The following is a 27278-nucleotide window of genomic DNA, read 5'->3' on the forward strand; positions in this document are numbered from 1 at the left end:
TAGCCTGCAGGTACTGAGTCACGGCTCTGCCAGAGCACCTCCACTCTGGCCTGCAGGTACTCAGACAGAGCTCTCCCAGAGCACCTCCACTCTGGCCTGCAGGTACTCAGACAGAGCTCTCCCAGAGCACCTCCACTCTGGTCTGCAGGTACTGAGTCACGGCTCTGCCAGAGCACCTCCACTCTGGCCTGCAGGTACTGAGTCACGCCTCTGCCAGAGCACCTCTGCTCTGGCTTGCAGGAACTGAGTCACGGCTCTGCCAGAGCACCTCCACTCTGGCCTGCAGGTACACAAAAACGGCTCTCCCAGAGCACCTCCACTCTGGCCTGCAGGTACTGAGTCACGGCTCTGCCAGAGCACCTCCACTCTGGCCTGCAGGTACTAAGTCACGGCTCTGCCAGAGCACCTCCACTCTGGCCTGCAGGTACTGAGATATGGCTCTGCCAGAGCACCTCTGCTCTGGCCTGCAGGTACTGAGTCACGGCTCTGCCAGAGCACCTCCACTCTGGCCTGCAGGTACACAAAAACGGCCCTCCCAGAGCACCTCCACTCTGGCCTGCAGGTACTGAGTCACAGCTCTGCCAGAGCACCTCCACTCTGGCCTGCAGGTTCTGAGTCACAGCTCTGCCAGAGCACCTCCACTCTGGCCTGCAGGTACACAGACACGGCTCTTCCAGAGCACCTCCACTCTGGCCTGCAGGTACACAGACACGGCTCTTCCAGAGCACCTCTGCTCTGGCCTGCAGGTACTGAGTCACAGCTCTGCCAGAGCACCTCCACTCTGAGCTGCAGGTACACCGAAACGGCTCTCCCAGAGCACCTCCACTCTGGCCTGCAGGTACACAGACACGGCTCTCCCAGAGCACCTCTGCTCTGGCCTGCAGGTACTGAGTCACAGCTCTGCCAGAGCACCTCTGCTCTGGCCTGCAGGTACTGAGTCACAGCTCTGCCAGAGCACCTCTGCTCTGGCCTGCTGGTACTGAGTCACAGCTCTGCCAGAGCACCTCCACTCGGGCCTGCAGTATCGCGTGACCCTAGTGCTGAGGCCCACACCAGTCCCTGCTCGTGCGCCCTGATTCTGACCTGCTGCCAAATGCTAATCCGGGTTAAAGGTTCGTGATTTAGACGCTGTGGAATGATGTTTAATCAGCTTTATTTATTTATTCAAGTAACACGCGTTTTTCTCTGCCCCCCCCCCCCCTCTCTGTGCCTGCTCGCTCTCTCGCCTCTGTTTCTCTCCCTTAATCTTACTTCCTCGCTCCCTGTATCTTCACTTTCTTTTCTATTTACCCCTCCGTACTCCTGTTCCTTTCATTTTTTTCTGCCTCCCTCTCGCCCTCACTCATCCCCATTACTCTCTAAACGTCTGGCCGCCTCTCTGCTTCTCTATCTTCTTTCTCCTTCTCTGTTTCTATACTTTCGCTCTCATTATCCATATATGCATTTGTTTCTCCTCTGCCCGCTGTCTTCCCTTATCTCTGCTCCTATTTCATTTCTCGCTTCACCCTCCCCTGCTCTCCCTCCCTCTCCCGCTCCCTTTCTCTTGCAGAAGAGGACGCGACATCCTTCCAGGTGAGTGGCTGACCGATACCCCGAGTGTGCCTGCTGTGCCTGACCCCTGACCCGCTGTTCCTGGATGGAAGCTTCCGGTCCCGCGCCCGTAAATGTTCCACGGGTTCTGCTCTGATTTTACATGTGATAAGTGGCTGCGAAGGAAGGTGATGCTATCAGCTGGCACACGCTGTCCCGTCTCTGGCTCTCAGGGGCAGGTGCACTCCCCACTTCCGCACTAAAAGCTTCACTGTGACCTTACAAACATTGTCTCCCATTCACCAAACTGCTAGTGCTGGCAGAGGTGATGATAACACGCTCCCCTTGACCTTTTCTGAATTCAGTGGGATCCATCCTCCCCCGCCCCACCCCCTTTAGCTCTACAACAGGCTATTGGCTGCAAACGACTTGAGGGCAGGAAAAAGGGGAAAACTACAGAAACTTTTGTCTTCTTTGCCTGCTTCTTATTTGTGGCAAGCTTGTCAATCTTGTGTTTATCCCTCCCATGGAGCACAGCCTGTTTACCTACGCTTTCACTGCTTGCTTTTCAAGAACTAGTTTTTTCTTTTGAGTTAAGCACTCCATGGAGAGTGCATGTGTTTCCAAGCTGTCTCTCTCGTGCACTTCTTTCCCTTGCGCTCTGTTTTGCTCTCTGTTGCTGATGCTCTTCTCCCTGCCTCTCCATGTTGCGCTCGCCTTGTGTACTCCCACCCCGCTGCTTTCTCGCTCATGTGCTTCTTCCCCACCCACTCCATGTTGCTCTCTTTCACTTGGTTGCTCCTCCCAGTACTCCACATTGCTCTGTCTCTATGCTGTCAGGCACCCCCACCAACGCCCTTTGTTTTGCTTCCCTCCACCCCAGCCTCTATGTTGCTTACTCTCACCTGTGCCTCCATGTTCCTTTTGTCAAATCAGCTGTGCTCCCCCGAGTTGCTTCCACTCCCTGTGTCGCTTGTTACTTCTGCACCCTTTGCTCCCCACAACCACTTTAAAAAAAATGCTTTTGCAAGTTCCTTTCTGTTTAGGTACAGTTGAAACCTGGATCTGGGATTATCTACCGCAGGCTAAAGCATTGGCAAAGCCAATAGGTTACAAACGCTTGACATATTACCGTTGCCAATGCTTCTTTACTGAGATCAGGTGTAGAATAGACTGCGCCGTGTGAAGAAGAGGAAAAGTCTCAGGTATCAGCCGTACCATTGTTCACTCTTAATCTACGTCCATTTGTCTAAGGCTCCCTCAGCTCACCTGTGCTTCCCTATTAGCAATCACCTTTCCCTTGGTCCTGATGTCACCCGAGCATGCATGGCCTGCTCCTGTCATCGTCAATGGGGTTTCACAGGAGCAGCACTTGCCCTTCATCCTTAACCCCAGTGCTTTCATGAACTCTGACCCATAGTCTCCCATAGGCACCCATATGCTCAGACAGTATTAGTTCCATAGTGTAACATTAGGCAATGCCCTTGGAAGGATTTTTGTTTAGATAGGTATTGCAAAGGGTCACTACAGGTATAATGAATACAACTTTCAAATACATATTGTGCAGAGCTGCCAGGTTTCCCAGGTCCCTGTGTGATGAACTGCTCAAGTCCAGGATTGAATTCTAGGACTTGTAGTCCCTGATTTAATGGAATAATCAAGACTACAAATACCAGAATTCAAAGAAAAAACCTGGACTGGACCAACTAGTCACTAGTCTCAGAAACTTAGCAAGGGTGATTGTGGAAATACGCCTGGCAATTGTGTAATTGAACTGAACATTTAAACATCAAGTGTAGGTCTTACTAGTAAAGTGTGAGGACCTTGTCTACGGCGTGAATACCTAATCTCCTAAACATAGTCCCACAATCCCTTATTACCAGCTCTATCACTGCCCATTGATTGCCATGCCCCAGTGGAGAAGAGTGCGGTGGATCAACACCTCTTCTATGCACGGGAGATCTAAATGGATGAATACAAAAAAAGAAAGGCTAAATGATAATGGTAATACTTCATGCAATAAGGCAACGTAATAACTTGGCTAATCCATGTTGCAGCAATGGCATTGCTTAATTTGAGCAGTTGGTTTCCAGTGCTCGTCGCAACCACTTCATTGTCAAAACCCACGCTTGTGACAGTCTACCACAATCGTCTGGCTAATTTATAGATGGCAACTACAGTTAATTATTAATGTAATACACATTAAACATGACTATTACCTGCCGCCCAAGCCATTCTTATAGCTTAGAGGTCATGAAATTGTCTGAATTATCACACTTGTAGGAGTGTGATGGTTAGTAGTTTTGTTGTTACTGTCTTTAGCAGCATAGCAGGGGGAATGTGTGGTGCATTGCACTGCACACCGTTTTTAATGTGGATGGAATAATGTATTTTTTTTCTTGTCTGTCACTACCAGGTAACACCTGGTGGTGTGGGACAGAAAAACAAGAATAATTACCCACAACAACCTTGGAGAAATCTCCAAGGGAGTGGAGGCCATTAGTTTGATACTTTTCTGAAATATACTCCCACTTTGGGAGTTTGTTTCAGAAAAACAGAAACTTTGGAAAAATTTAGTGAGGGCTGTCAAAAAAAGATGGCGGCAGTCCAGCAAACTGTGTGTATATTGGAAGGAACTGCCATGAGAGTGAGTCCTTTCAGTGTACAGAGGTGACCACTGGGCCAGCAGCCATCTCTAAATTTGACTGACATTATTCTGTCAAAATGGCGGGGGAAATGTCCTTCACCTCTCTGACGGACTGAGTACAGTCTGATAAATTCTGAATCATGCCCAAAATCCAAAAGGTCCAGAATCCTTCAGAAGTAAATGGCTGGCCTCGACAGCAAAGACACACATATTAATCTAAATATCCCTATTTAACTCGGCATCACCTGCACCTACTATTATTGCAGTGAGGCGAGCTTTTCTAGGTTCAAGAGAAAATTCAAAGTAAATAACTCAGACCCTGGTATACTAATTGTTGATGCAAAGCAGTACAGCATCGAAATTAGCTCCATTGTGCTGTATTGCACGGGGGAAACACAGGCACAGTCATATCTACTAAGATTGGCCTGCAGCTGCTGTCTTCCCCACGCAAAGAAGCATCCTTGTGAAACATTGAGTCTCACACCATGGTACAGAGGTGAGTGTGCATTGTCCACTTTGGGACTTGATCTAGAAGCATGCACAACAGCTTTGGCAAGATGTATATAAACATAGTGAGATAAACTCTAATTAGTTAAAGTTTGTTTAACCTTCTTTAATTGAAATTAAATAACATAGCATCCTTTGTATATTTGCCATAATGATCACAAATGGCGACCCTTCAGTTGGACACGTTTCCTTTCCATATAACTCTACAGCTTTCCCCTAGAGATCTTCATAGGATGGAACTGTAGGTGAAAAGCAAAACAATATTTTATGTTCTATGCAGATTTTTGCAAGTTCCTGGGTAAGTATTTGTCGTGTTCCTAGCCCCAGGAATGCACACAGGACGCCAGCTCTTCTTACAGGTACCTTTATTGCATTATAGGATCTCGTATATAGCTCTGCATGTCGGCGACCTCTTGCCCCGAGGTCCTAGCCCAATCTGCCCTCTGGTACCCTCCCCTGACCGGATGTGGTGTCCGGTGTCCCCTGTCCCCAGCCCCGAGTTCGCAGGGTCCTAGTGCCATCTCCTGGGCACTACATCTCCCCCTTTGTCGTGAACAACAACCAATAGAGACAAGAGAGAGAGAGATAGAGAGAGAGAGAGAGAGAGAGAGAGAGAGAGAGAGAGAGAGAGACATTGTTTCCGCCTCCCGCCTGTCTGTTCCCGCATCTTGACCTCTTCACATCTCTTCGATCAGTCTCTTTGTCTTTTTGCACTCCCGTCTCGGTCGCTGGTCTCCTCCGTCTGTTGGCAGTTCGGCCGGTGGTGTGGCAGCTGTCAGCTCCTGCTTTGTCTTGTCTTCTTCTTTTGTTTTGAGCTCTTTGAAGTGGGAGCTGTTTCTTGTGATGTGGTGCTGACCGGCAGACGCTGTGATCATCGGCCCGTTCACTTTGGTCACTGTCATGGGATCTTTTGAGAAAGGACTCTCTGACTTTCTCACCTGCCGTTGCTTCACGAGCACTGTGTCCCCTTCTTTTAGCTTGCTGCCGGTTGCGTGTCTTCTTTGGTCAGCGTATTTCTTCATTTTGGCTTTCTGTTCTTTGTCTCTTGTGGCAATGTCCTTGTGTTCTTCCTTCTCCCCTTCTTTGACTTGCGGCAGTCTTGTTCTGCTCACTCGCCCTAACACCAACTCAGCGGGGCACCGTCCCGTGGAACTGTGTGGGGTGTTCCGATAGTCTCTTAGCACTTGGCAGAGGGCCTGTCCTATTGATATCTGGGTCAGTTTTGCCCTTTGTACCGCCTTCTTGATGGTACCCATGAACCACTCCGCCATCCCATTTGCTTGTGGCCACAACGGTGTTATCCGTCTGTGATGTATTCCGAGGTACGCCATGAATCTCTTGAATTCCTCTCCTGAGAATGGTGGGCCATTGTCCGTTTTCAGAGTTTGAGGGGAGCCCCACGCTGCAAAAACGTCATCTAGCACTGGCAGTGTTGCGTTTGCTGATGTCGATGATACCGGCCTCACTATGGGGAACCTCGAATACTCATCGATGATGACCAGCAGGTAGCTACCTGTTTCTGCGGATGAGTTTCTCACTCCCGCTTCTACGTGCCTGATGTGTCTGCTCATTGGCATTCGCGTTCTTCCTGGTCTTCCTCGGTCGCTTCTGAATTGCGTCCCTTGGCATACACTGGCGTAGTGGTTTCTTCCGTTGCATTTTCTGCAGGTCTGGCCAAACGCTGGGCATTGTCCTCTGTGTGGGAATTCTAGTCCACATTTGTAGCATGTTCCCTCTGGCTGCTTCTTTGTGGCCTGGTCATTTCTGTCTTTCCTCCAGTTTCCTGAGCGGTTGTTTGTCATTCGTTGTATCTGTTCTCCGCCTCTTGCTTTGCCTCGTTCCATTTCTTTTGCATGGGCATTCGCTCTCGCTTCCGCTCTCCCTAGCGCTAGGATGTTTTCCAACGATATTGGTTCCTTCAGCACTCTTGCCCGGAATTCTATGTCGCGACAGCCCTCAATGATCCTTAGTCTGATGGCTTGCTCATTGTCGAACTTGTCAAATTCACAATGTGTGACTAATTTGCGCAGCCTTGTCGCCAAGTCATCTAGTGACTCATCTGCTTGCTGGAAGGCGATCATGAAGCTGTATCGCTCAAAGTCTACATTCCTTTGCGGATCGAACTTTGCTGTTAGGCACTTTATTAGCTGATCATAGGTGGCGATTTCATCCTTTGGCAGTGTCACTAGTAAGTCCTCTATCTCGTCCCCTACTAGGTTGAGGAATAGTCCTCTCTTCTTGGCCTCTGTGACATCCGTCAAGGCTGGCTCTGCTGCATTGAGCTGCCTTTTGGGAGAGCAGTGACGTCTCTAAAATGACTTAAAGGAGCCATCAATGAACTGGTGGGGCCACCTACCATGATGAAGTGTGTGTGTGCAACATTAACATATTCACACACATATAGATTGTTTTATAAGATCAACCTCTACTGAAAGAAAAAGTCACTATCAGCCCCTTCACTTGTTCTAAATGTGTAATCTTCCCATCACATTAAAACCATGTCACTATGCGCATGGCTCGAACATTATTCTGAAAGTCTATGCAGTGGTATTTATATAGTGCAAACCTAGCTGAAAAGCAACGGATCACTGGACAGCAGGGAAGTTCCCTGAGATACGATTCAGGATCATCTACAATAAGGCCGATGATGTGTACTTCCCGCTCGTGTAGAGCGGTAGTGTTCTTTGAGAACATGCGTCTTCAGTTTCTCCTTGGATTGCAGAATGAGAGGAGCTGTTCTGTTGCTGATGGGGATGTTGTTGCTCCCCATTTTGGGGGTATAGTTGGGGGTGGTATGCATTCTGGTCTTCTCCCTGTGCACATCATCTCCAGTAGAGTGAGGTCCTGGATCCTGGTGTGGCGTGGTCCACATCAACCATCCTGGCATGCAGGAGTTACAGTTCCTGGTGACAACTGGTCTTGAGGATGATGTGGCCAATGTAGTTCTCTCAGGGTACTTGGTATGAGGTCTCGCTTCTTCAAGCCCTTGTTGAGACGTGTTGCAGTGCGTAAGATGCCTTTCCGAACTTCCACTAACCGTCGAGAAGACTATTGTCCGCATCCTTCTCACATGCCCATGCTCCCCGTCTCTGCCTAAGCAGTAGTGTAGGAAGCTCCTTCTCGCACATCGCAGCAAAGACCCGGAACAGTCTCACCAGGCAACTCCGGACCATCACCTCACTTCCTGAATTCCGATTGGCCCTCAGGACCTGGCAGTTTGAATAAGCCTCCGCGACTTGGATATCCTATGGGGTGATTAGCCATGCAATGTAAATCTTGATTGCCGTGAAGGAGACATCTGTGTCTGGGGCAAAAACAAAACATTTCTCATGGGCTGTCAGCTATGTGATGAAGCCGTCCAAATTCAAGTCAGAGCCAACTTCAAACGGAGTTTGGTTGGCGCTCTTAGAGAGCAGGTGGGATTCTGTTTTTGTCGCGTTCAGCTTTAGGTAGGTACCTGCACCCAGATAGTCTATGTCCTAGTTCCATTTTTATTTCAAAAAGGGGGTGGTGATGGACAGAGTATCTGAGTTAATCAGAACACTCATACCCAGTCAACAGATCAGGGCTTGATCCATCATCGTTTTTTAGCTCACTGCACCATCCCAGTTCAGAACCTGGCTATATGCAAATTAGTCTGTCCCTGGCCCAGTGCATCATGGGAACAGGGCAGACCAAACTACCAAGCCAATTCTTCACTGGAAAGGAAACAAGCTTCCGGGGACCGGTTTCTGGCATTACAGCCGTCTTCGGCCCGGCTTGCTTGAATCCTGATGGTGCAGTGAGCAAGAGACTCATGTCTGAGCATACCCTTCCACACTTGTGGTGGCCAAAATATTTCAAAAAGGGGGTGGTGATGGACAGAGTATCTGAGTTAATCAGAACACTCCTACCCAGTCAACAGATCAGGGCTTGATCCATCATCGTTTTTTAGCTCACTGCACCATCCCAGTTCAGAACCTGGCTATATGCAAATTAGTCTGTCCCTGGCCCAGTGCATCATGGGAACAGGGCAGACCAAACTACCAAGCCAATTCTTCACTGGAAAGGAAACAAGCTTCCGGGGACCGGTTTCTGGCATTACAGCCGTCTTCGGCCCAGCTTGCTTGAATCCTGATGGTGCAGTGAGCAAGGGACTCATGTCTGAGCATACCCTTCCACACTTGTGGTGGCCAAAATATTTCAAAAAGGGGGTGGTGATGGACAGAGTATCTGAGTTAATCAGAACACTCCTACCCAGTCAACAGATCAGGGCTTGATCCATCATCGTTTTTTAGCTCACTGCACCATCCCAGTTCAGAACCTGGCTATATGCAAATTAGTCTGTCCCTGGCCCAGTGCATCATGGGAACAGGGCAGACCAAACTACCAAGCCAATTCTTCACTGGAAAGGAAACAAGCTTCCGGGGACCGGTTTCTGGCATTACAGCCGTCTTCGGCCCGGCTTGCTTGAATCCTGATGGTGCAGTGAGCAAGGGACTCATGTCTGAGCATACCCTTCCACACTTGTGGTGGCCAAAATATTTCAAAAAGGGGGTGGTGATGGACAGAGTATCTGAGTTAATCAGAACACTCCTACCCAGTCAACAGATCAGGGCTTGATCCATCATCGTTTTTTAGCTCACTGCACCATCCCAGTTCAGAACCTGGCTATATGCAAATTGGTTTGTTGAGACGTGTTGCAGTACGTAAGATGCCTTTCCGAACTTCCACTAACCGTCGAGAAGACTATTGTCCGCATCCTTCTCACATGCCCATGCTCCCCGTCTCTGCCTAAGCAGTAGTGTAGGAAGCTCCTTCTCGCACATCGCAGCAAAGACCCGGAACAGTCTCACCAGGCAACTCCGGACCATCACCTCACTTCCTGAATTCCGATTGGCCCTCAGGACCTGGCAGTTTGAATAAGCCTCCGCGACTTGGATATCCTATGGGGTGATTAGCCATGCAATGTAAATCTTGATTGATTGACTAAAGTGTTCCTCCATTCAGATGCAAGACGACACACCATTGCACTGTTGCTCTGAAGTCAGGTTGAGATAGGAAGTTTCACCTTTTCCAGCAGGGAGAGCTGATGCCTTGCCGTGAAGGAGACATCTGTGTCTGGGGCAAAAACAAAACATTTCTCATGGGCTGTCAGCTATGTGATGAAGCCGTCCAAATTCAAGTCAGAGCCAACTTCAAACGGAGTTTGGTTGGCGCTCTTAGAGAGCAGGTGGGATTCTGTTTTTGTCGCGTTCAGCTTTATGTAGGTACCTGCACCCAGATAGTCTATGTCCTAGTTCCAGCAGGGAGCTCATTCAGTGCCTGTTATGGTAATCCTATGTGCTAGTACCAGCAGGGAGCTCATTCAGGGCCAGCTATTGTGATTCTATGGGCAAGTACCAGCAGGTAGCTCATTCAGTGCCTGCTATGGTGATTATATGTGCTAGTACCAGCAGGGAGCAGCGAGCTCATGCAGTGCAGGCAATGGGGACTAAGGGTAAAAATACACTGCTGGCAGGTGTCACTGAAAGAGAAGGGGTTATGTGTCAATGGGGTAACCCGATAGACCACTGGACTCGGGTAAATAGTGGTACAAAAGAGATAGTCACAGTGGAAAATATTCACAATACATCAACGGACAAAAACGAAAGATGCAGATATAAATTCTCTGTCCTCAAAGTTTGATATAAACAAAAGGATTATGTCGACGTTCGATCCTATGGGAACCAGCAGATTTAACGTCTTGGAAGTGGGGTCTTCATCAGGACCAAAAGGGGGGAGATGGCACCGGTGACAGAGAGAAATCTTCGGGCTAGAATGTGGTGGTGTGGGCCTTAGAGGCTCTCACGGTTAGCATAAATGTTTGTGGTGAGTAGGCCATGGTTTCACTGTAACCTTTGGTCAAAGGTGGCGGATGTATCTGTGATAGTGGAGCAAAGGTTTATTAGTAACCTATAGCTCAAGGCTGCGTCGATAGCTGTCAGAAGTATCGACGTAGCCTCGAGCTATAGGTAACAAATGAACCTTTGTTCCACTAACATTTGTGCTAACCGTGAGAGCTATGCCGCCCGTCCGGGAAACTCCTGAAGTCGATACTAATCTTCGTCCAGGGTGTGAGGCAGGGTTCTTCTGCTATTGCCACCTTTCTATTCTTGGCGGTGCCAGGCATGCTGATCCATTGAACAGTGGCAGCTGAGGTTTGTGGTCAGTCACCACTCGGAATGGATGGCCGCAGAGGTACAGGTGAAAGTGTTGGCATGCCCACCTTATAGGTAGGGCCTCTCGCTTGATTTGGGCATACCGCGTTTCAGTCTGGGATAGGGCCCGACTTGCGTAGGTGACCAGGCCACAAATTCCCTTGCCATTCTCCTGCAAAAGGACCGTCCGAGCCCTATGGGGTGGGATCCAACACGAGTTCTGTTTTCTTCTTAGGGTGAAAGTATGCCTTGGTTGTCTGGTTCAGAAGAGCTTTCTTGATGTTCGAGAATACTGATTCCTCTTTGGGGCCCCTGTCAATGTACAGAGTACGGTTATCACTAACCTTATAGCCGAATACAGCGGGAAAAGTGAGATGCTAATTAATCCCTTCCCCTACGTGGTACTTCCCATGAGTAGAAATGTAACACCGCGCCTCAGGAAGCCATTACCAGCCGTAGGAAAGGCGGTCAGTGACTAAAGTCCATAACCGCCCACCGCGGTTGATAGCCTCGTCGAGTGGTTTGCAGTTTTGCTTCCACAGCAGAATCGAGGCAATAAACAAGAAAGAATCCAAGTTTAAAAGTCAGGAAGGCATAGAAGCCTGAATCTGTAGCATTCTCTCTCAAGCCGTCTGGAATCCTCGAGTGACAAGCAGCGAATAAGGTGTGTGAGGAGCTTATGTAGACGGGTCACATGACCTATCTCCTCACACAAGGATTCTGGGAGATGTAGTTATCCCATTGCTTGCATTCATACAGTGTAAAGTGTTCCTACTTCAATAGCCTATCTGCGCCTAGCCATGACAGCCCCATTCCCAGGGCGTGCCCATCTTGGTCAGCTGGCACATTAGTTTCGAGAGTGTGGCCAGGTTTGGATAAACCTCCCGCAGTATGTCACCATACCGAGGAAACTCCAGATTTCTGTTGGATTTTGGGGAACCAGGGCATTCCTGATGGCCTCCGCCTTCCGTGGGTCAACACTGAGTCCATCTCGGGAAAAGACGTTCCCAAAGAAGTCTATCGACCCTTGATAGTAGGCGCATTTCTTCTTCTGCAGGGTAAACCACAGTCCGCCAGTCTTTGCAGGGTCGCTCTCACCTGGACTTGGTGTCCCTCAGACTCTGGGAGTATATCAGGATTTCGTCACTTAGATTTATCACTCCGACCAGGCCTGAGAGTGTTTCTTTGATGGAGTACTGGTACACCTCTGCAGCGGAGTAGACACCGAAGCTGAGCCGTTTGACCGTTGGATGCCGACATGCATTAAAAAGGTGGTTATGTAGTGACTTTCGAGAGACAACTCCAACTGGTGGCACTCAGAGTTCAAGCCAAGGTTGGAGAAACATTGTGCCCCATTCAAATCCGTCACGATGTAATCCATTGTTGGTGTCACATGCCTCTCTCTCCAGATGGCCTGATTAGGGGGCCTCATGTCGACACATAGCCGAATGGCACCGGGATGTTTCGGCTTCGGCGCGACCACCAACGGGAACACCCACAGGTTGGGTCCTGACACCTTTTCAATGACCCCCAAGTTTTCCTGGTCTTACAGCTCTTTTTCCACAAGAGGCAGAGATGACATGGAATGAGCTGGTGTCGAAGCGCTCTCGGTTTGATGGCTTTGTCGATGTGCAGTTTTACTTGGTGCCCCTTCAGTCTGCCCAAACCCTGGAAGAGTTGTGGGAATTCACTCAAGATGTCCTCTGCATGGGTGTCGTGCACCTGTTTGGCAAAAAACACCAGCACTAAGTCTTCCGCGGTGTGACACCTCAGCAGCATTCCCTTTTTCCCATCAGTAACGTGGAATCTTGTCTTCACGAAGTATTCTGAACTTGAGACGTCGACCTCAATAACTCCTAGTAGCGGTATGGGTTCTGTCTCTACATAGGTGTAGATTTTGGCTGAACTGTGTGCATGGGGCGGCTTGGGCGCCAATCTGTCATACTGGTCACAGTCCATTACATTTACAGATGCACCAATATCTATCAGTGCATGCACTGAGGTCCCGTTGACTTGTATATCGCACATCAGAAGGTGGCGCTTCTTGCGGCCTGGCTGTCCCGCAAATGAAATGACAAAGGTGTTGTTGTTGTCTTCGTAGTAGGCAGTGGCTCCCTGTTCTTTTGGTGCTTCTGCGGTTTCGTTGTCTTCGAGCGTTAGGTGTCATAGGGTCATGGGCCGTCTGGATGCGCCTCCTCGGGACCATCCTCCCCCACTTCCACAGACGCTGGCATAATATTTGGCCTTGCTGCATTTCGAGTATGTCTGTTCACTCGCTGGGCATCGGTCTTGCGATTTGTGGTCAAAACCGCAATGCCCACATTTTCCACTGGGCTGACTCACGGTGGCTCATCCTTGTCCAGGTCCAAGTCTGGGCCACCGTTGTACGGCCTCTACTATCTCTTCCTTGACGTGGACCATTTCCTGTGTCGGAGCAGTCGGAGTGTTGCGAACTCGGCGGTCTCCATCTCTTCCTCCCGTCTGTGTGACAGCTCATGGGAGCGGGCTAGGATGAGGATTTCAACCAGGGTCAGCCTGACAGACTTGCACCCTTGGATAATCTGCACGCTAATTTCCCTTGTCTGGTAAATTTTTGTGCACGTGCGCGCCAACTTCTTCAGTCGGGCGTAGAACATGTCTACAGTTTCTGCCTCCGTTTGCCAGGCTTGGCTCAGCTTGAACCGCTCCTAATCCGGTTTCATTTGGGGGTCAAAGTATCAGTTGAGAGCTGTGATGGCTGCATCATATTCATGGGCAGCATCTCGAACAATTCATAAAGTTTGTCGCCGCCAAAAGGCATCAACAGTGACCATTTTACTGCCAATTTGTCTCTCGGGTCCCTGTAAAGTAGTTATTTAGACAACCCACACAAAGCTTCCATCTGGGCGTGGCAGTGGCGGGGTCAGCGAGCTGGCTGAAGGTGGGTATAGAGGTCAAAAATGCGTGTGAATATGGTGTCGGCTGCGCTTTAGCCTGCGGCTGTGGTGGTGGTGGTGGGTGTATCATAGTGTGCAGATGCTTGTCCCTTCCTGTGGGGCGTGTGGCTCTACGTGCTATGGGCGAAGTGTTGCTGTGTCTTCACCACCCCAGAGTGGGAGCCTGGATCTCTTCTTGCTCCTGACCTGTGTTGTCCTGTGGCACTCCTTCCCTGGGCCTTAAGGCTGATTTGCCCTTGTGTTGGGGCCATGGGTACCTGCTGGTGGTGCTCCTGGGTCAGGCTGTGGTCTGTAGATTTCGTTCTGGCCCAGTCTTACTGGCATTTCTCTTCGCCCTTGTGGCTGGTCGGGTGGGGCCTGCGTTTCTTCCCCGGCCTTAGATCAGCAGGAGCTGGGCTGCATGTTGGAATCTTGAAGGTCCCGTCCCGCGCAGAGCGTCTCGTACAGACCCGGCCCCTGGAGTGACTTGCCTTTGTTGTGGAGCTCTTCTGCTCTGAGTCACAGGCACTTCACCGTGTGGCCCGGGATGGGTAAATTTTCCTCGTAGCCGCACAGGATTCCCCCAGCGGGGTGCCAGATCAAGGCAACGATGCCAGAGGAGCTCAGGCGGGGGTGCCAATCCTTCCAAAGGCAGTGTGGCGTGTCTGGAGCATGCCAGACTGTGCTCAGGGTCGGGCTGGGAACCAAAACCGGCCCCAGCAAAGTGCTCTGCCGGCCCCCGGGGGGGAGGTCTGAGCTCTGTGCCGGGGCCGGTTTTCGGCCGATTTTGTTGCAGGGCCGATTTTGCAGCTATGCTGCATAAACAGCCCTGTAACAAAACCGGCCCCCACGGGCCCAAAACCGGCCCCCACAGGCCCAAAACCGGCCCCTACCTGTGCGGCGCACCGGGGGATTTCCCGGTGCACGCAACGGCCAGTCCCTGACTGTGCCTGTCAGAGAGGGAGCGAGGATTCGTGCTCTCCTCATCGCCAGTGTAGCGCATAGTCACTTCAGGGCCACAGGAACCCCCCGCCCCCAACATAACCATCATCCCGCAAATAACACAAAGACACTATTGTTAAGATTGGGAAAATTTGCTGCAGGTTTATTGTTGCATACAACATTATGTAATCACGGTGGGTTATCTTACGGGCAATCCAAGGGCAGGCCGCATTCTCGCCACCTGCCCGCCTGCTGAGCCAATCAGCGCCGTGGCGAACCACCCAGCTGCTGACCATTATGGTAATACTACTCACGCCCCTTGCGGGGCGTATCTAAGCCACCCCCGGTTGCACAGGCCCACAACCGCCCGAAGGACTACTGGGGCGCCGACTCAGATTCCTAGCCTCCCATGAGGTTCTAGGTTAGGCTCTGGCACCCCTATGTGCCCGCTGAAGTACTGTGTTGCACCTCTCTGTTTCCGGATTGCCCTGTAACTCCGCCTGCAACGAAAAAGGAAACACATTAAAACTCCCTCCGGAGCCCCCCCCCTTAGCTGACACTCTTGGGTAAGCGGTAGGGAGGGAAAGAGTGTCCTGACGTGTTCACGCGACGTCCGGGGCGGCAAAGAGACCACCGAGGTGGCCCGAGGTGGAGATATACCTTCTTCCTACCTGCCGCCCCCGGACGTGCGTCACTGGCCCGCCCACTCCCCACCAGGCGACTCTGCCCTGAGGGGGGGTGGCTGACCCTTGCTGGCTAGGGGCGGGGCGGCCCTCCGTGACTAAGGGCCCGCCCTCCTGATGGCCACCGGGTGGCCTCGGGCAGGCGCATAGTCACTTCAGGGCCACAGGAACCCCCCGCCCCCAACATAACCATCATCCCGCAAATAACACAAAGACACTATTGTTAAGATTGGGAAAATTTGCTGCAGGTTTATTGTTACATACAACATTATGTAATCACGGTGGGTTATCTTACGGGCAATCCAAGGGCAGGCCGCATTCTCGCCACCTGCCCGCCTGCTGAGCCAATCAGCGCCGTGGCGAACCACCCAGCTGCTGACCATTATGGTAATACTACTCACGCCCCTTGCGAGGCGTATCTAAGCCACCCCCGGTTGCACAGGCCCACAACCGCCCGAAGGACTACTGGGGCGCCGACTCGGATTCCTAGCCTCCCATGAGGTTCTAGGTTAGGCTCTGGCACCCCTATGTGCCCGCTGAAGTACTGTGTTGCACCTCTCTGTTTCCGGATTGCCCTGTAACTCCGCCACAGCCCGTGCGATGGTCCCCGCCGCCACACGGGCCCCCCACCAACGCTACTACCTTTACCTGCAACCTTTGCTCAGAGAGCCTCTTTTAAATAGAGGAGGAATAGGTCAACGCCCACAGGCGTGAGATGAACCCAATCCGCCTCAAAATAGCCTTAGACTTTGTCCTAAATCGTTTCAAGTTTGAAGAAACCCCGCCCCTCCGTTTGGGAAAATTTCTTCATGGCGCTGTGCTTTACTTCCTAGACCTTACAATTGCTTGGCACAACTTAGCGCCCCACCAGAGACCTGATCCTGACATGAAATACATGCCTGAAGAAACCCAGGCCCTTCTGCCACTAATCTGCAGCTACCCCGGGTCTTACTCCTTTACAACATTAGTGTAACCATCCCCGGGTCGTGTAGTCATACTACCAGGTAAGTGACAAAGTGAAGATGAGTGGCCCCTACTGCTGAAGGCGCTTCGTATCAATTAATAGGCGTTCCAGCACAAGCCATGAAACTCAAACACCCTTCACGACAAGCGCCAGCAGGCTACACCCAGCTAAGTTACAACTACTGCTGTAACGCCACTCTCCGCATAACATAGGACAGTGTGCTTACGATAACGCTTGTACTGCTATAGTCAAAGAGCACAGAGGCATAGAAGGGATAAACATATCATACTATATAACTAGGACGATGTCCTTGCATGTGCCAATACAGATTGAAAGGTATTAACAGCAGGCATCACCTGCCCTCTCGGGTTTTAGTCTGGACAGCTTAGGCCATGCTACCTCAAGATAGCTTGTCTGTAAGGTAGACTTACGACCACCACCCAGGGGTTGCAGGGACTGGAACCAAGTGCACACTTAAGATCCCGACCTGCATCATGACATGCCTGCTGACCAAAAGCCCCTCTGACACTAATGAGCATATACCCCCGTGACAAACCCTCTACAGCCATAGTGTAGACTATCCCAGGTTCGAGGGATCAGACCCCTGGAAAGAGCCCCGAGATGAGGGGGCCTCCCCTGCTGATGTCACTCCCGAATCTAAGCAATGGGCGAACCAGCGCATACCACTGAGACCCCACCACACACCTTCACACAAAGCATCCGCAGACTACACCCCGTAACGTATAACTTCTGCCGAAGCGCAGTTCTCCAAATTCAACTGTAACTGTGCTTAGGGAATGCTTGTGCCACTATACTCAAGCATGTACCGAGGGATATTTCAGTGCGCAAGCATAATTTAGTATAACTTGCGAGGTGGACTTACATTTTATATACAGGCTAGCCAAGGTAAACAGCTGGTATCACATGCCCCCTAGACCTGGCGGCAGCTCAACCCTGCTACCTCAAGAATAGCTTGTATATAAAGTTGCATTACGACCCCCGCCGAGAGGGATTTAAAAGCTGAACCAAGGGGCTCCCCAAAATTGGCGCTAACAAACCTCAGGCCATCTTCTCACCTAGGGAGGAGCACAAGGAAACCAGCGGATACTCCTGTTCAACACAAGGCTGTAGGAACACAAGGCAGGGGAGCCCAACCACGCTAACCTAGAGCGAGAAACAGTGAGTCCAGTTCCTGATAGGAGCCCATCGTGCAAGCCACCACCCAATAGTGAAAACAAAAGGGGGGGGCTGGGCCACCAGCAGACATTCTGTGTCTTCATACCGCTGTTACTTCAATTCCTGAGCAATTCTATATAGAGAGTTTGCTGGGGGGCCCACTACTATAGGTATTATTGGCAGTCCAGGCTCAGGCAGTGGTTGCAGTTGCTCCACTAGTACGTGAACTGATTGACACTGCAGGCTGTAGACCCTACATACTACTGGGAGGCAGCAGGAGCTCCCGAACTGATGGCGCAGCGGGTAGGCTGCCTTCCAGATACCAGAGCCTTGGAAGAACAGACAGACGACAGCAGTATGAAGGACGAGCAAATTGACCATTGTCATGTGACCTATCTTCCCAGGTTATGTTAAAACAGTGCAGGTCTCGGGAATGTACAAAGCAAGACTAACTCTACCACTCGGTAAGGCCCCAGGATGATATGTGCATGGTTATACAAGTCCTATTAGCTTAGGGCTAGACCTAGGATTTGCTACTCTTCTAATTTTGGCACTTCAAGATAGACTCCCATATACTAATACCCTTCCCTGACAGTGCAGTCAGATGATATTCAAAAATGAGGGCCCCACCCAAAGAGCGCCACAGGAGTCTGTCATATGTATAATATTAAGGGGCAATATTACTTTCCACACAACCAAAAGAGTCACAATACGCGGCTCGAGGCTCCCCATAGCACACAAACGTGTAATCACGGGGTGCCTGCCCTTCTGTAATACAACCGACGCACAAGACGCCAAATTGCATAAGAAGTGACTGAAAATTAGCACCTTTGGCACACTGATTCCAAACTGTTTTAGTCTACGTACATTCTATTCTGACAGTCGCGGCACTATCTCAATATGAGATAATGTTAGATGGAACCATCAAACACAAAATAGCATACTTGAGAAGGGCTATGGAAAGTGATAGGCACTGCTCTGTTGGTGTATGATAGGGAGGGAAACATAGAGGAACCCCCACCAAGATTGTAACCCACCTAGCCGTCCCGTCATTTCTGCACAGAACAGCCAACATAATTAGAGACACCAGCGACTTCATGACAAATGAACAACTCTGAACGAAGACATGAGTACTATTAATGTCCGTGACTTAGAGTCTCTGTATATCAGACTGACACTGGGATGATAAGGGCACTAGAATATTATCCCAGCAAAGGTACGCTGGAATATGGAATGACAATGGTTGGGTCAAGTAACTAACTACATCGTAGGTAAATCCAGATCCACCAAGGGAACCCCTTTGTTCAAATATTATGACTCACCCAGGTCCCGTATGGTTAAACGGTTACTTGCCTTTTTAAATCCTGACAACAGCCGAAAGGACACAACACCATTCCCTGCCATGCATGGAACAAGTGCGACGTGACTAGTTGACGCATAAAAGACTGGGACAGCAGCACCTGGACTACTGTAGTTTTCTTAGACTAGAAACATGCAAGTGCAAAACTACTGAAAACAGCGCCAGACTGATGGGATGCCCACCCCTCAATGTTTTGGCATACTACAGTGCGCAGCCCTAGGAGCCGCAGACATGTCCAGGCGAAGGTTTCATTCTGGCCGTGCCACGGGAACTAGGATACACCTACACAAAAACGCATATCGCATCGTGTACCGCAGACCTGCTGAGATAGAAAGAGAACAACCACGCCATGCCTGCACCTACCCATCATATACAGTGCGCATGTGACTTCTACTGAAGTGCACCGACCCCATCAGGCAAAGTCCACGCCGCCTAAGCTTGCAAATTACAATGGAAAGACCCTTGCGACACCTGCCGCTGTAGGCTCCGGGACTTTATGCTACCCTGCCCTGACTGGGAAGCGCGTTATGAGAATGCGAAGGTACACCTATAATTGGGCAATTGACAAAAACCTGTACTCAGATGCACAGACTAACTAATCATGTACCGCCATCTGCCGCCTAAATACAAGGCCAATCGTCGATATGGGAGTGCGGCGATGACCACTCGTATGTGCAATAGAAAATTATGAACACCGGAAAGAACATACATTTCCAGCCAACTATAACTTTAATAAAAGGGGGGGAAATTGCTCAGGCCCATGAGTATTCATGCCGAGAGCTCGAAGATTCCGCATTTGAAAATGTAGCATGTGGGTTTCTCTTTAATTCCCATCCCATAGCTACCGAGGGCGTTGAAAGGCGCTTGCCGAACCTATCATGGAAAACACGCCGAAGATTTCATAAGGACATCGCCTCCTCCCACCCACAGCCAAAGCTATATACAGCTGCGGTACACTAACAACCTGCCTCGATAGGAAGAAATAATTAAGCAAGAAGACAATCCATATATCCGGCGCAAGTCAGTGTTCCCGGACGTCGTTCCTAACAACTGCAAATACTCAACCATAATTATACTGAAAAGAGGACCTGCACGCACGAGAGGCGGGAGAAGGAACTCGTGTATGGATCAAGCATGTGCCTCAGCAGATGTGAGAATACAAAGACTTGGATGCGCAATGAAGGTGTACACCAGGAAGTTTACAGAGACTCGAACCGCCCTTATGAGATAATATATTTTGCTCTCCAAAAACCCTCTCAGCAGCATTCTAAAGGCTGCGGGCGAATCCATTTTCTTTTAGCAGGGTGGCGTAAACAGACATGCATGCGTACCTATGTATCGTGCATAAAGAAATAAGCAAGTACCGGTACTCGAACAACTGAGTACCCGAGTGCTCCTTAGAGGTGCGGCAATCTCCATAAATGATTTGCAGCGGTGCTGAAATTGCAGCGAACTCCCTTTCCAATTACACGACGATACTGTACTCCGTACGATACAATACCCACCCCTAATCCCTGCTTGTCTGGGACGGTATAAATATGGCGAGACTAATATACGGAAGCCAGAAGACAACAAAGCGCTGTACTTGCAAGGGAAGAAGACTAAACCCGACTATGACCCCATCTGATAATACTAACAACTATGCGTAGCGGCACATGCGCAAAATATGACCAGGTCTGAAAGGAACACCCAAGCCGGATGAAAGCAGCACACCGAATACACCTCACCTCCATTCCCCAACGAAATACTGATACTGCTGGGGGGGGGAGGGGTCGACCACCAGGACGGGCGCGCCAAGGATTGGCCGGGGGGGGGGGGGGCAGTTCTGTAAAACACTATGTTCGACGGGGGACGCAAGACGCGCAGCCATACCAAACCGTGGCGCCGGAATGTTGAAAAATAATTATGTAATGCCTTTGCTACCATTTACTAATTGACATAATTTTGGTGTCAATTGGTGGTGTATCTGCCCGCCACCGCCCGGAATCGAACTCGAGTCTCTTTGCCTTAGAACTGCGATGCCGGTCTCCATATTCCCTGCGCCACCAACCTACTGACAAGGACAAGTGCCCCGCGGAGGCACCGGTAAGCCCGCCGAATATGTTGCGGAACCAAAGCCGAATCCCCGAGCTGCGCCGAGACCGGAAATGAGCCCCTCGAGGCTCCCTATGCAGTCACAAACATCGCACAGGTAAGCAAGCAAGAAACCGGGCGGCAGCGATTCACGAGGAACATTGACGGTTTTTCACATTTTGCTCCCAAACAGCGAGTGCACACTATCACCCCGCCGTACGGATATCCCGATTAAGTAGCAAGGCGTAGTGATTTCCGTCAGAAGGCATAGAGTAGCGGCGGACACTAGAACAGACGGCTGCATTAGTAATCGCGCCTCTTAATCATAGCAGGCAACAACGGATATCTGGGCCCTGAGGCACCAATGAGGCGCCATGAGACCCAAACCACCATAAAACTTAACAATCACGCAATTATAGCAAGCCACAACATACATCTGGGCCTTGAAACCAAGAAAGCGCATAGAAACCTAGCGCTCATGCGAGCAAAACGCCTCTCAGCCCACAGATGCATGAGATGGACGCCACGACCGCCGGTCAGCTCGGCAGAACTGGTGTATAAGAGGACAGCACACTCATATCTCCACAAGCCCCAGTCACAAATGCCGCCCCACCCTGGGACCACATTAATGTAAATGTAAATGTTTGTATTTTATATAGCGCACTTCTACCCGGAGGCCTCGTAGCGCTGTATTCATACCGCTGCGGAACCCATCCTGGCTTTCCTGTGAAATGTCCACTCCTGGGCACCCCCAAGGTGAAGCCAGGCATCCACAGCGCTGCTGGGGCCATAGTGGAGATTAAGCAAGCTATTGCCCAGAGTCACAGAGTGGGACCCATGATTAGACTAGGCACCGAGGCGAGAATTATCAGGTCCGGGGAAATTGAGCCCAAGACCCGCCGAGGCGGGAATCGAACCCTGGTCCCGGGCCAGACCTCTGCATCAGGGTCTGCCGCTCTAACCATTGAGCCACACTTCTCCTCCTTAAGCCTTCTCGAACCCTAGTCAGAAGCGATCACAAGAAAACACTTAGAATGAACGATGGCATTTCTTGTTAAATGGAAAATGACACAATACATGCTTATTGACGATGCGGATCAAATGGCTGATCACTCACATCTTCCCCCATCAACATGAATACATCCATTGAAACTGTCTTAGCGTATGCCTGAAAGCCCGCGCATCACAGGGCATGCACTAACCCTTTGCCATATTCCTCTCAAAATGAATTTACATATTGGAATAGGAATCCCACACAACCGCCTAGTACTCGAAGGCACTGCACCCAGGCACACACGTGGACAACGGGGAGCTATAAGACAAATCATAAATAAACCACGATCACCACCCCGGCCCGAGTGGACTACGGGAATAAACATCTGGCTCAGGACACCGGTACGAAGCACTCAGATGCGCCGGATGCAAAGAGCATGGCTAAGCGTTCGCAAGGGAAACACGCTTACCCTACCCTGAGGCCACACCCGAGATGGCCGGGGAGGATCAGCCGGGGGAGCGGCATCAGGCTGCCAAAGTTACAATTGCTGCAGCTGAAAAGTCCAGACCACATGGGGACTCGAACCGCCAACCCTCAAGCCTGCAGTCGAACGCCTCATCCATTAGGACACGCGATCACCGGAAAGCCAATACCCCACCGACCGGCCCACCACGTGGGGCTCCCCGGACCCGCCCGCACCCCGAGGGAGAATGCGGGAAGCTAAACCAACGAGGGGGGGGGGGGGGACGGACGAAGCGGAGGGGGGGGGGAGGGGCTGGGTGCCAGGAGGCTAACCACCAAGCCGCATCAGTGACCAAAGCAAAATGCTTGCACCGCTTCCCCGTAGGAACGTGGCCCACCCCAAAAGCCCCCTCACTCACCGCAGGCAACGCGAGCCATAACACCGAAAAACATCGTCTCGACGCAAGACCGGACCTCTGGACGCGACCAGAGGCGAGACAAAAGAGTGTCCTGACGTGTTCACGCGACGTCCGGGGCGGCAAAGAGACCACCGAGGTGGCCCGAGGGGGAGATATACCTTCTTCCTACCTGCCGCCCCCGGACGTGCGTCACTGGCCCGCCCACTCCCCACCAGGTGACTCTGCCCTGAGGGGGGGTGGCTGACCCTTGCTGGCTAGGGGCGGGGTGGCCCTCCGTGACTAAGGGCCCGCCCTCCTGATGGCCACCGGGTGGCCTCGGGCAGGCGCACAGGCCTCGGAGATGCAGTGGGCCTTCGCAGAGGGATAAGTAAGGTATGCACACACACTGTACTGCGTTCTCGGCCAAAGGCGGCCGAAGGTCACGAGCGACCTGGGCCCGTTTATTTATACCCTCGGACCGAGCCTGGTCACGATGGGTGGTGACAGGGATACATAGTATAGAAAGAGCCGGATGGCTCTCTACACCTCCGGCCTGGAATGTCTTCTGTACTGTGAACCGAGGAGAAGGGCATGGAAGAGCCACAGAAGAGCTGAGGAAACACTTTCCTCCCCACCTTTACGTATTACCAGATGTCTTCTTTCTGAAGGACCGTCTTAGGCGCTCAATAGGATGATTGTAAGGCTAAAAGTTTCTGTTGAATATGCAAATACAGATTCAGGGCCTCATTTATGAGGTTTTGGAGCAGAGCAGCAACGCAAGGAATCTAGCTGCGCTGCCCTACCTCAAACGAAAAGGGCAGGAATGGACCATATCTATAAGATACAGTGCATTCTTGTCCTTTTCCCCAGTGCCAGGGCACAACCGCAGAAGAAGCCCATTCATCTAAGAGTGGTGCGGCCTTGTGGAGGAGGGATTTGACAGATGGCGACGAGGGAAAATGATTTGTTTATCTAATTTTCCTTCATTGTTGTCTGTCAAATCCTCCCCCACCCGGTCCCACCGAATTTACCTGCGCAGGCCGCTCCTGCACAATGGGCTGCCGTGCTCCAACGCAGGCACCCTGGAATCATGGTGCAAGGGAGCCTGCATTGCGGGGCTGATTGATTTTGTGACATCTACCTGCACAAGACCAATCCATTCAGTTGATTTCCTCTTTCTATGTGTGCTGCATTCTGCACACATAGAAAAAGGAAAGAAAGGAGGAGAAATGAAAACATTTCTCCTCGTTGCACCTTCCTAACGCCACCCTTGGCTGGCGTTAGGTTCTGATGCATTGCCAGGTTTACAATTTCTCGATAGACTGGAAATGCTTTAGATTTCATGGATGTTGTGTGGGAACACCCACAGCAGCATCTATGGAACACCCCTTTCAGAGTTTTCTGCTTGAAAGGGCCACATATTTACAAGGCCATGAAAAACCATGTAAGTGGCTTTACATGGCCTTGTAAAAATGCAGAGCTCATTGCGCCACCGGAATGTAAAAAAAGTGAAGTACTGGTGCCGCAAGGGGCCTCATAAATGAGTTCAGAGCACTGCCACCAAAACATTTTGGGCTTCATTTATGAGTTTTTGCCATAGGGCAGCGCCACAGGCCTTCCTGCTGCGCTAACCTACAGCAAAAGAAAAGGTCAGGAATGCGCCATATCTGGGGGCGTGGCCAGCAACATGGCCGACTAGACGTGCCTTGCCGGAGCTCCGGCCGAGCAGCACGATTATCCGACGATTCAGATCGCCCACGGGCCCTAACTCATGCCACAACGGAGGACCGACGTCCTGATACCTGGCGGAATCCCCCAAGCGATAGCGCGGAGCTGTCTCTGCCGAGTGCCGGACATTTCAACACCAGAAGCCTCCCGGCGGCCATGCTGACGACCGCGGCGCGCGGTGTAACGCGGCGCCCCTAGTGCCTCACCTTTCAATCCTGCCCCGCAGTGCCCGGCTACTGGGGGCGCCGGGACCCCCGCCCCCCCCCTGGCGACCAGGCGGGACCGGGATTCTGCCGCCGGTGAGAGGAGGGTGATCCGAGGCGGGCGAAGCCGACCGGCCGCCTACACCAAGATGGCGACCGACAGAGTGTGAAGCGGACGAGACAGACGAGGAGCCCCCGCCGCGACCAACCCCAAGTGGCGGACGACCAGGGAGACGCAGACAGACCGCGACGGAGGTGAGCCCGGGGCACAGGAGCCGAGAGCCGACCACGCAGGAGCCGGAAGTCTGCCTCTGACTTGCACTCGGTGCCCGCCTTTACCAACATGGCGGCCGGGCTGCTTTGTCACCCAGCCTGAAGGCCACTGCTGGAGAGAGGAGACCTAGATCCCCCCGGTGAGGAGGCAGTCTGCTGGGGCCCCGGGAGAGGTCCTGCCTGTGCGACCCCATCCCCCACACGACGACCACCAGACCACGGTGAGCAGCCAGGGGACCCTTAGGACTGAGGCGAGAGAGGTGCCGGGGGGCCCGCGGGAGAGTCTCTGCAAACGGGGCCGCCCGGAGGGACTGTACTGCCACACGCTGCCCGGGGCTGGGCACATCTGCGCCGCAGGACCCAGAGAGGCGCGATATCAACATGGGGAAAGGTGACCGGACCTCCGGGCCCTCGAAACGGGGCCCCATGGACGACTTCACCGCAACGCGGTCCGGGGCGGCACAGCAATCACAGCAGAACGGCGCACGCAACGACACGGCCATGCTGCTGGAGGCCATTCAAGCGTCCAGAACCGATATTCAGGCATCTCGGACGGCCCTGGAAACAAAGATTGGAGAGGTGAGATCCGAGGTGACGCTACTGCGGCAGGACTTCCGAAACTTGTCCGAGAGGGTTACGGTGACCGAATCTCGCTTGACCGACAATGAGGAGGCGATTACAACGCTTAAGAAGGATATGGCGGAATTGCAGGCCTCTCATCGCCTACTGCTGTGGAAGGTGGATGATGCCGAAAATCGATCCAGGCGCAATAACCTTCGCTTTGTGGGCTTTAGAGAAGGGATTGAGGATGGGAACATGTCCGCCTTTCTCCTGGACTGGCTGAAAACTACCTTCCCGGCGGCACGATTCTCCCAGTGCTTCATCATCGAGAGGGCGCATAGGGCGCTCCTCGCCAAACCTCCGGAGGGAGCGCGGCCGAGACCTGTCATAGCGCGCTTTTTGAACTACGCGGACAGAGACTTGATCCTCCGCGAAGCCAGGAAGCTGGGGGAAATCCGTCTGGAGAATACCTCCATCATGATTTTTCCAGATTACAGTCAGGAGGTCTCGAAGCAGCGGCGCTTGTTCGACCCGGTCAAGGCGAAGCTGAGGTCTTTGAACATTTCTTACATGCTCCTCTTCCCTGCCAAACTCAGGGTTATATATAAAGACAAATCAATCTTCTTTGCCCACCCGGAAGATGTGTGGCAGTGGCTCGAAGAGAGGCCCATTCTGAACAGCAGAGAGGCGGCTGGCCGAGCTGCTCTGGACAAGACGATCCGTGAGGGGCCTCTCTGGGAGGTGCCGAAACCACAGCGAAGGGGTGCGCGGAGGACGCAGAAGAAAGCCCCGGCGACACCATACCGCACGCGAGACAAGGAGGGTGAAAGAGGCAACAGGTCGGCGTCCCCAAGCAATGACTTGGTGGTGGGCTCGAGATTCAGCTGCCTGAGGAATAGAACCAGATCCGAAGGCGATGAGGTAGAGGACTCGGAAGCCCAAATGTCTGGAGGAGAAGGAGACATACCAATGGACAACTCAGATCACCCGCTGGTCACGGTAATCCAACAAATGGAACAAGAGTCTTCAAGCCAAGGGATGAATACGGACACTCAGGACTCACATTCGTGAATTGGGCTGATGGGGGATCGGAGATGATGAAGTCTCGGCGGCACGGAGCAAGCAAGTTGACACGCACCCCCCTACTGTTCTTTAAGTTCTCAGTGTTAGTTCTTGTTTAGCGTGGGGAGGGATGTGCGGGAGGGCGACAGACCTTCTCCCTTGGATAGTTCAGGCCCGGGTTGGGATGCAACTGGAAGGGGAGGGAGGTGGGGAGGGGGGAGCTGAGGGGAACTGGTTCTTGTATTACCCCCGGTTGGGGTCCACAAAGGTTATGGGGGGGAGGGGGAAACACGTTCAGGAACAGCAGAGACACGCCAGTCCACAGTTGCTGACATCCCTAAGTCACGGTCCCACACAGGGAAGGTTCAGAGCAACACAATGGCAAGTACACTAGACGCTACACCCACGGGTGACACAGGGTTCACGGTGCTAAGCTGGAATGTGAACGGCCTGGGGTCGAAAATTAAAAGAGGTTTAGTTAATGCGTACCTCAGACGACTGACACCAGACGTCATCCTCCTCCAGGAAACACACCTTAGAGGGAACCAGTGCGCATTTATTGCGCGGGGAAGGTACACTGTCCTGGCACATGCAGGATACACGGCAGACTCCAGGGGGGTG

General features: G+C 51.8%; 1 protein-coding gene across 3 annotated transcripts in view; it reads left to right on the forward strand.

The window, feature by feature from the left end:
* The window catches only part of PPP1R1B (protein phosphatase 1 regulatory inhibitor subunit 1B), a 350866-nt gene that overhangs the window by 264072 nt on the left and 59516 nt on the right, over positions 1–27278 (forward strand). For all 3 annotated transcript variants that reach the window (XM_078645651.1, XM_078645648.1, XM_078645650.1), the window contains exon 3: positions 1550–1572. In XM_078645651.1, coding sequence (XP_078501777.1) covers positions 1550–1572 — 23 coding nt within the window. The remainder of the gene's footprint in view (positions 1–1549; positions 1573–27278) is intronic.

The sequence above is a fragment of the Lissotriton helveticus genome, chromosome 5_1 (assembly GCF_964261635.1).
Source record: "Lissotriton helveticus chromosome 5_1, aLisHel1.1, whole genome shotgun sequence".
Classification (NCBI taxonomy): Eukaryota; Metazoa; Chordata; class Amphibia; order Caudata; family Salamandridae; genus Lissotriton; species Lissotriton helveticus.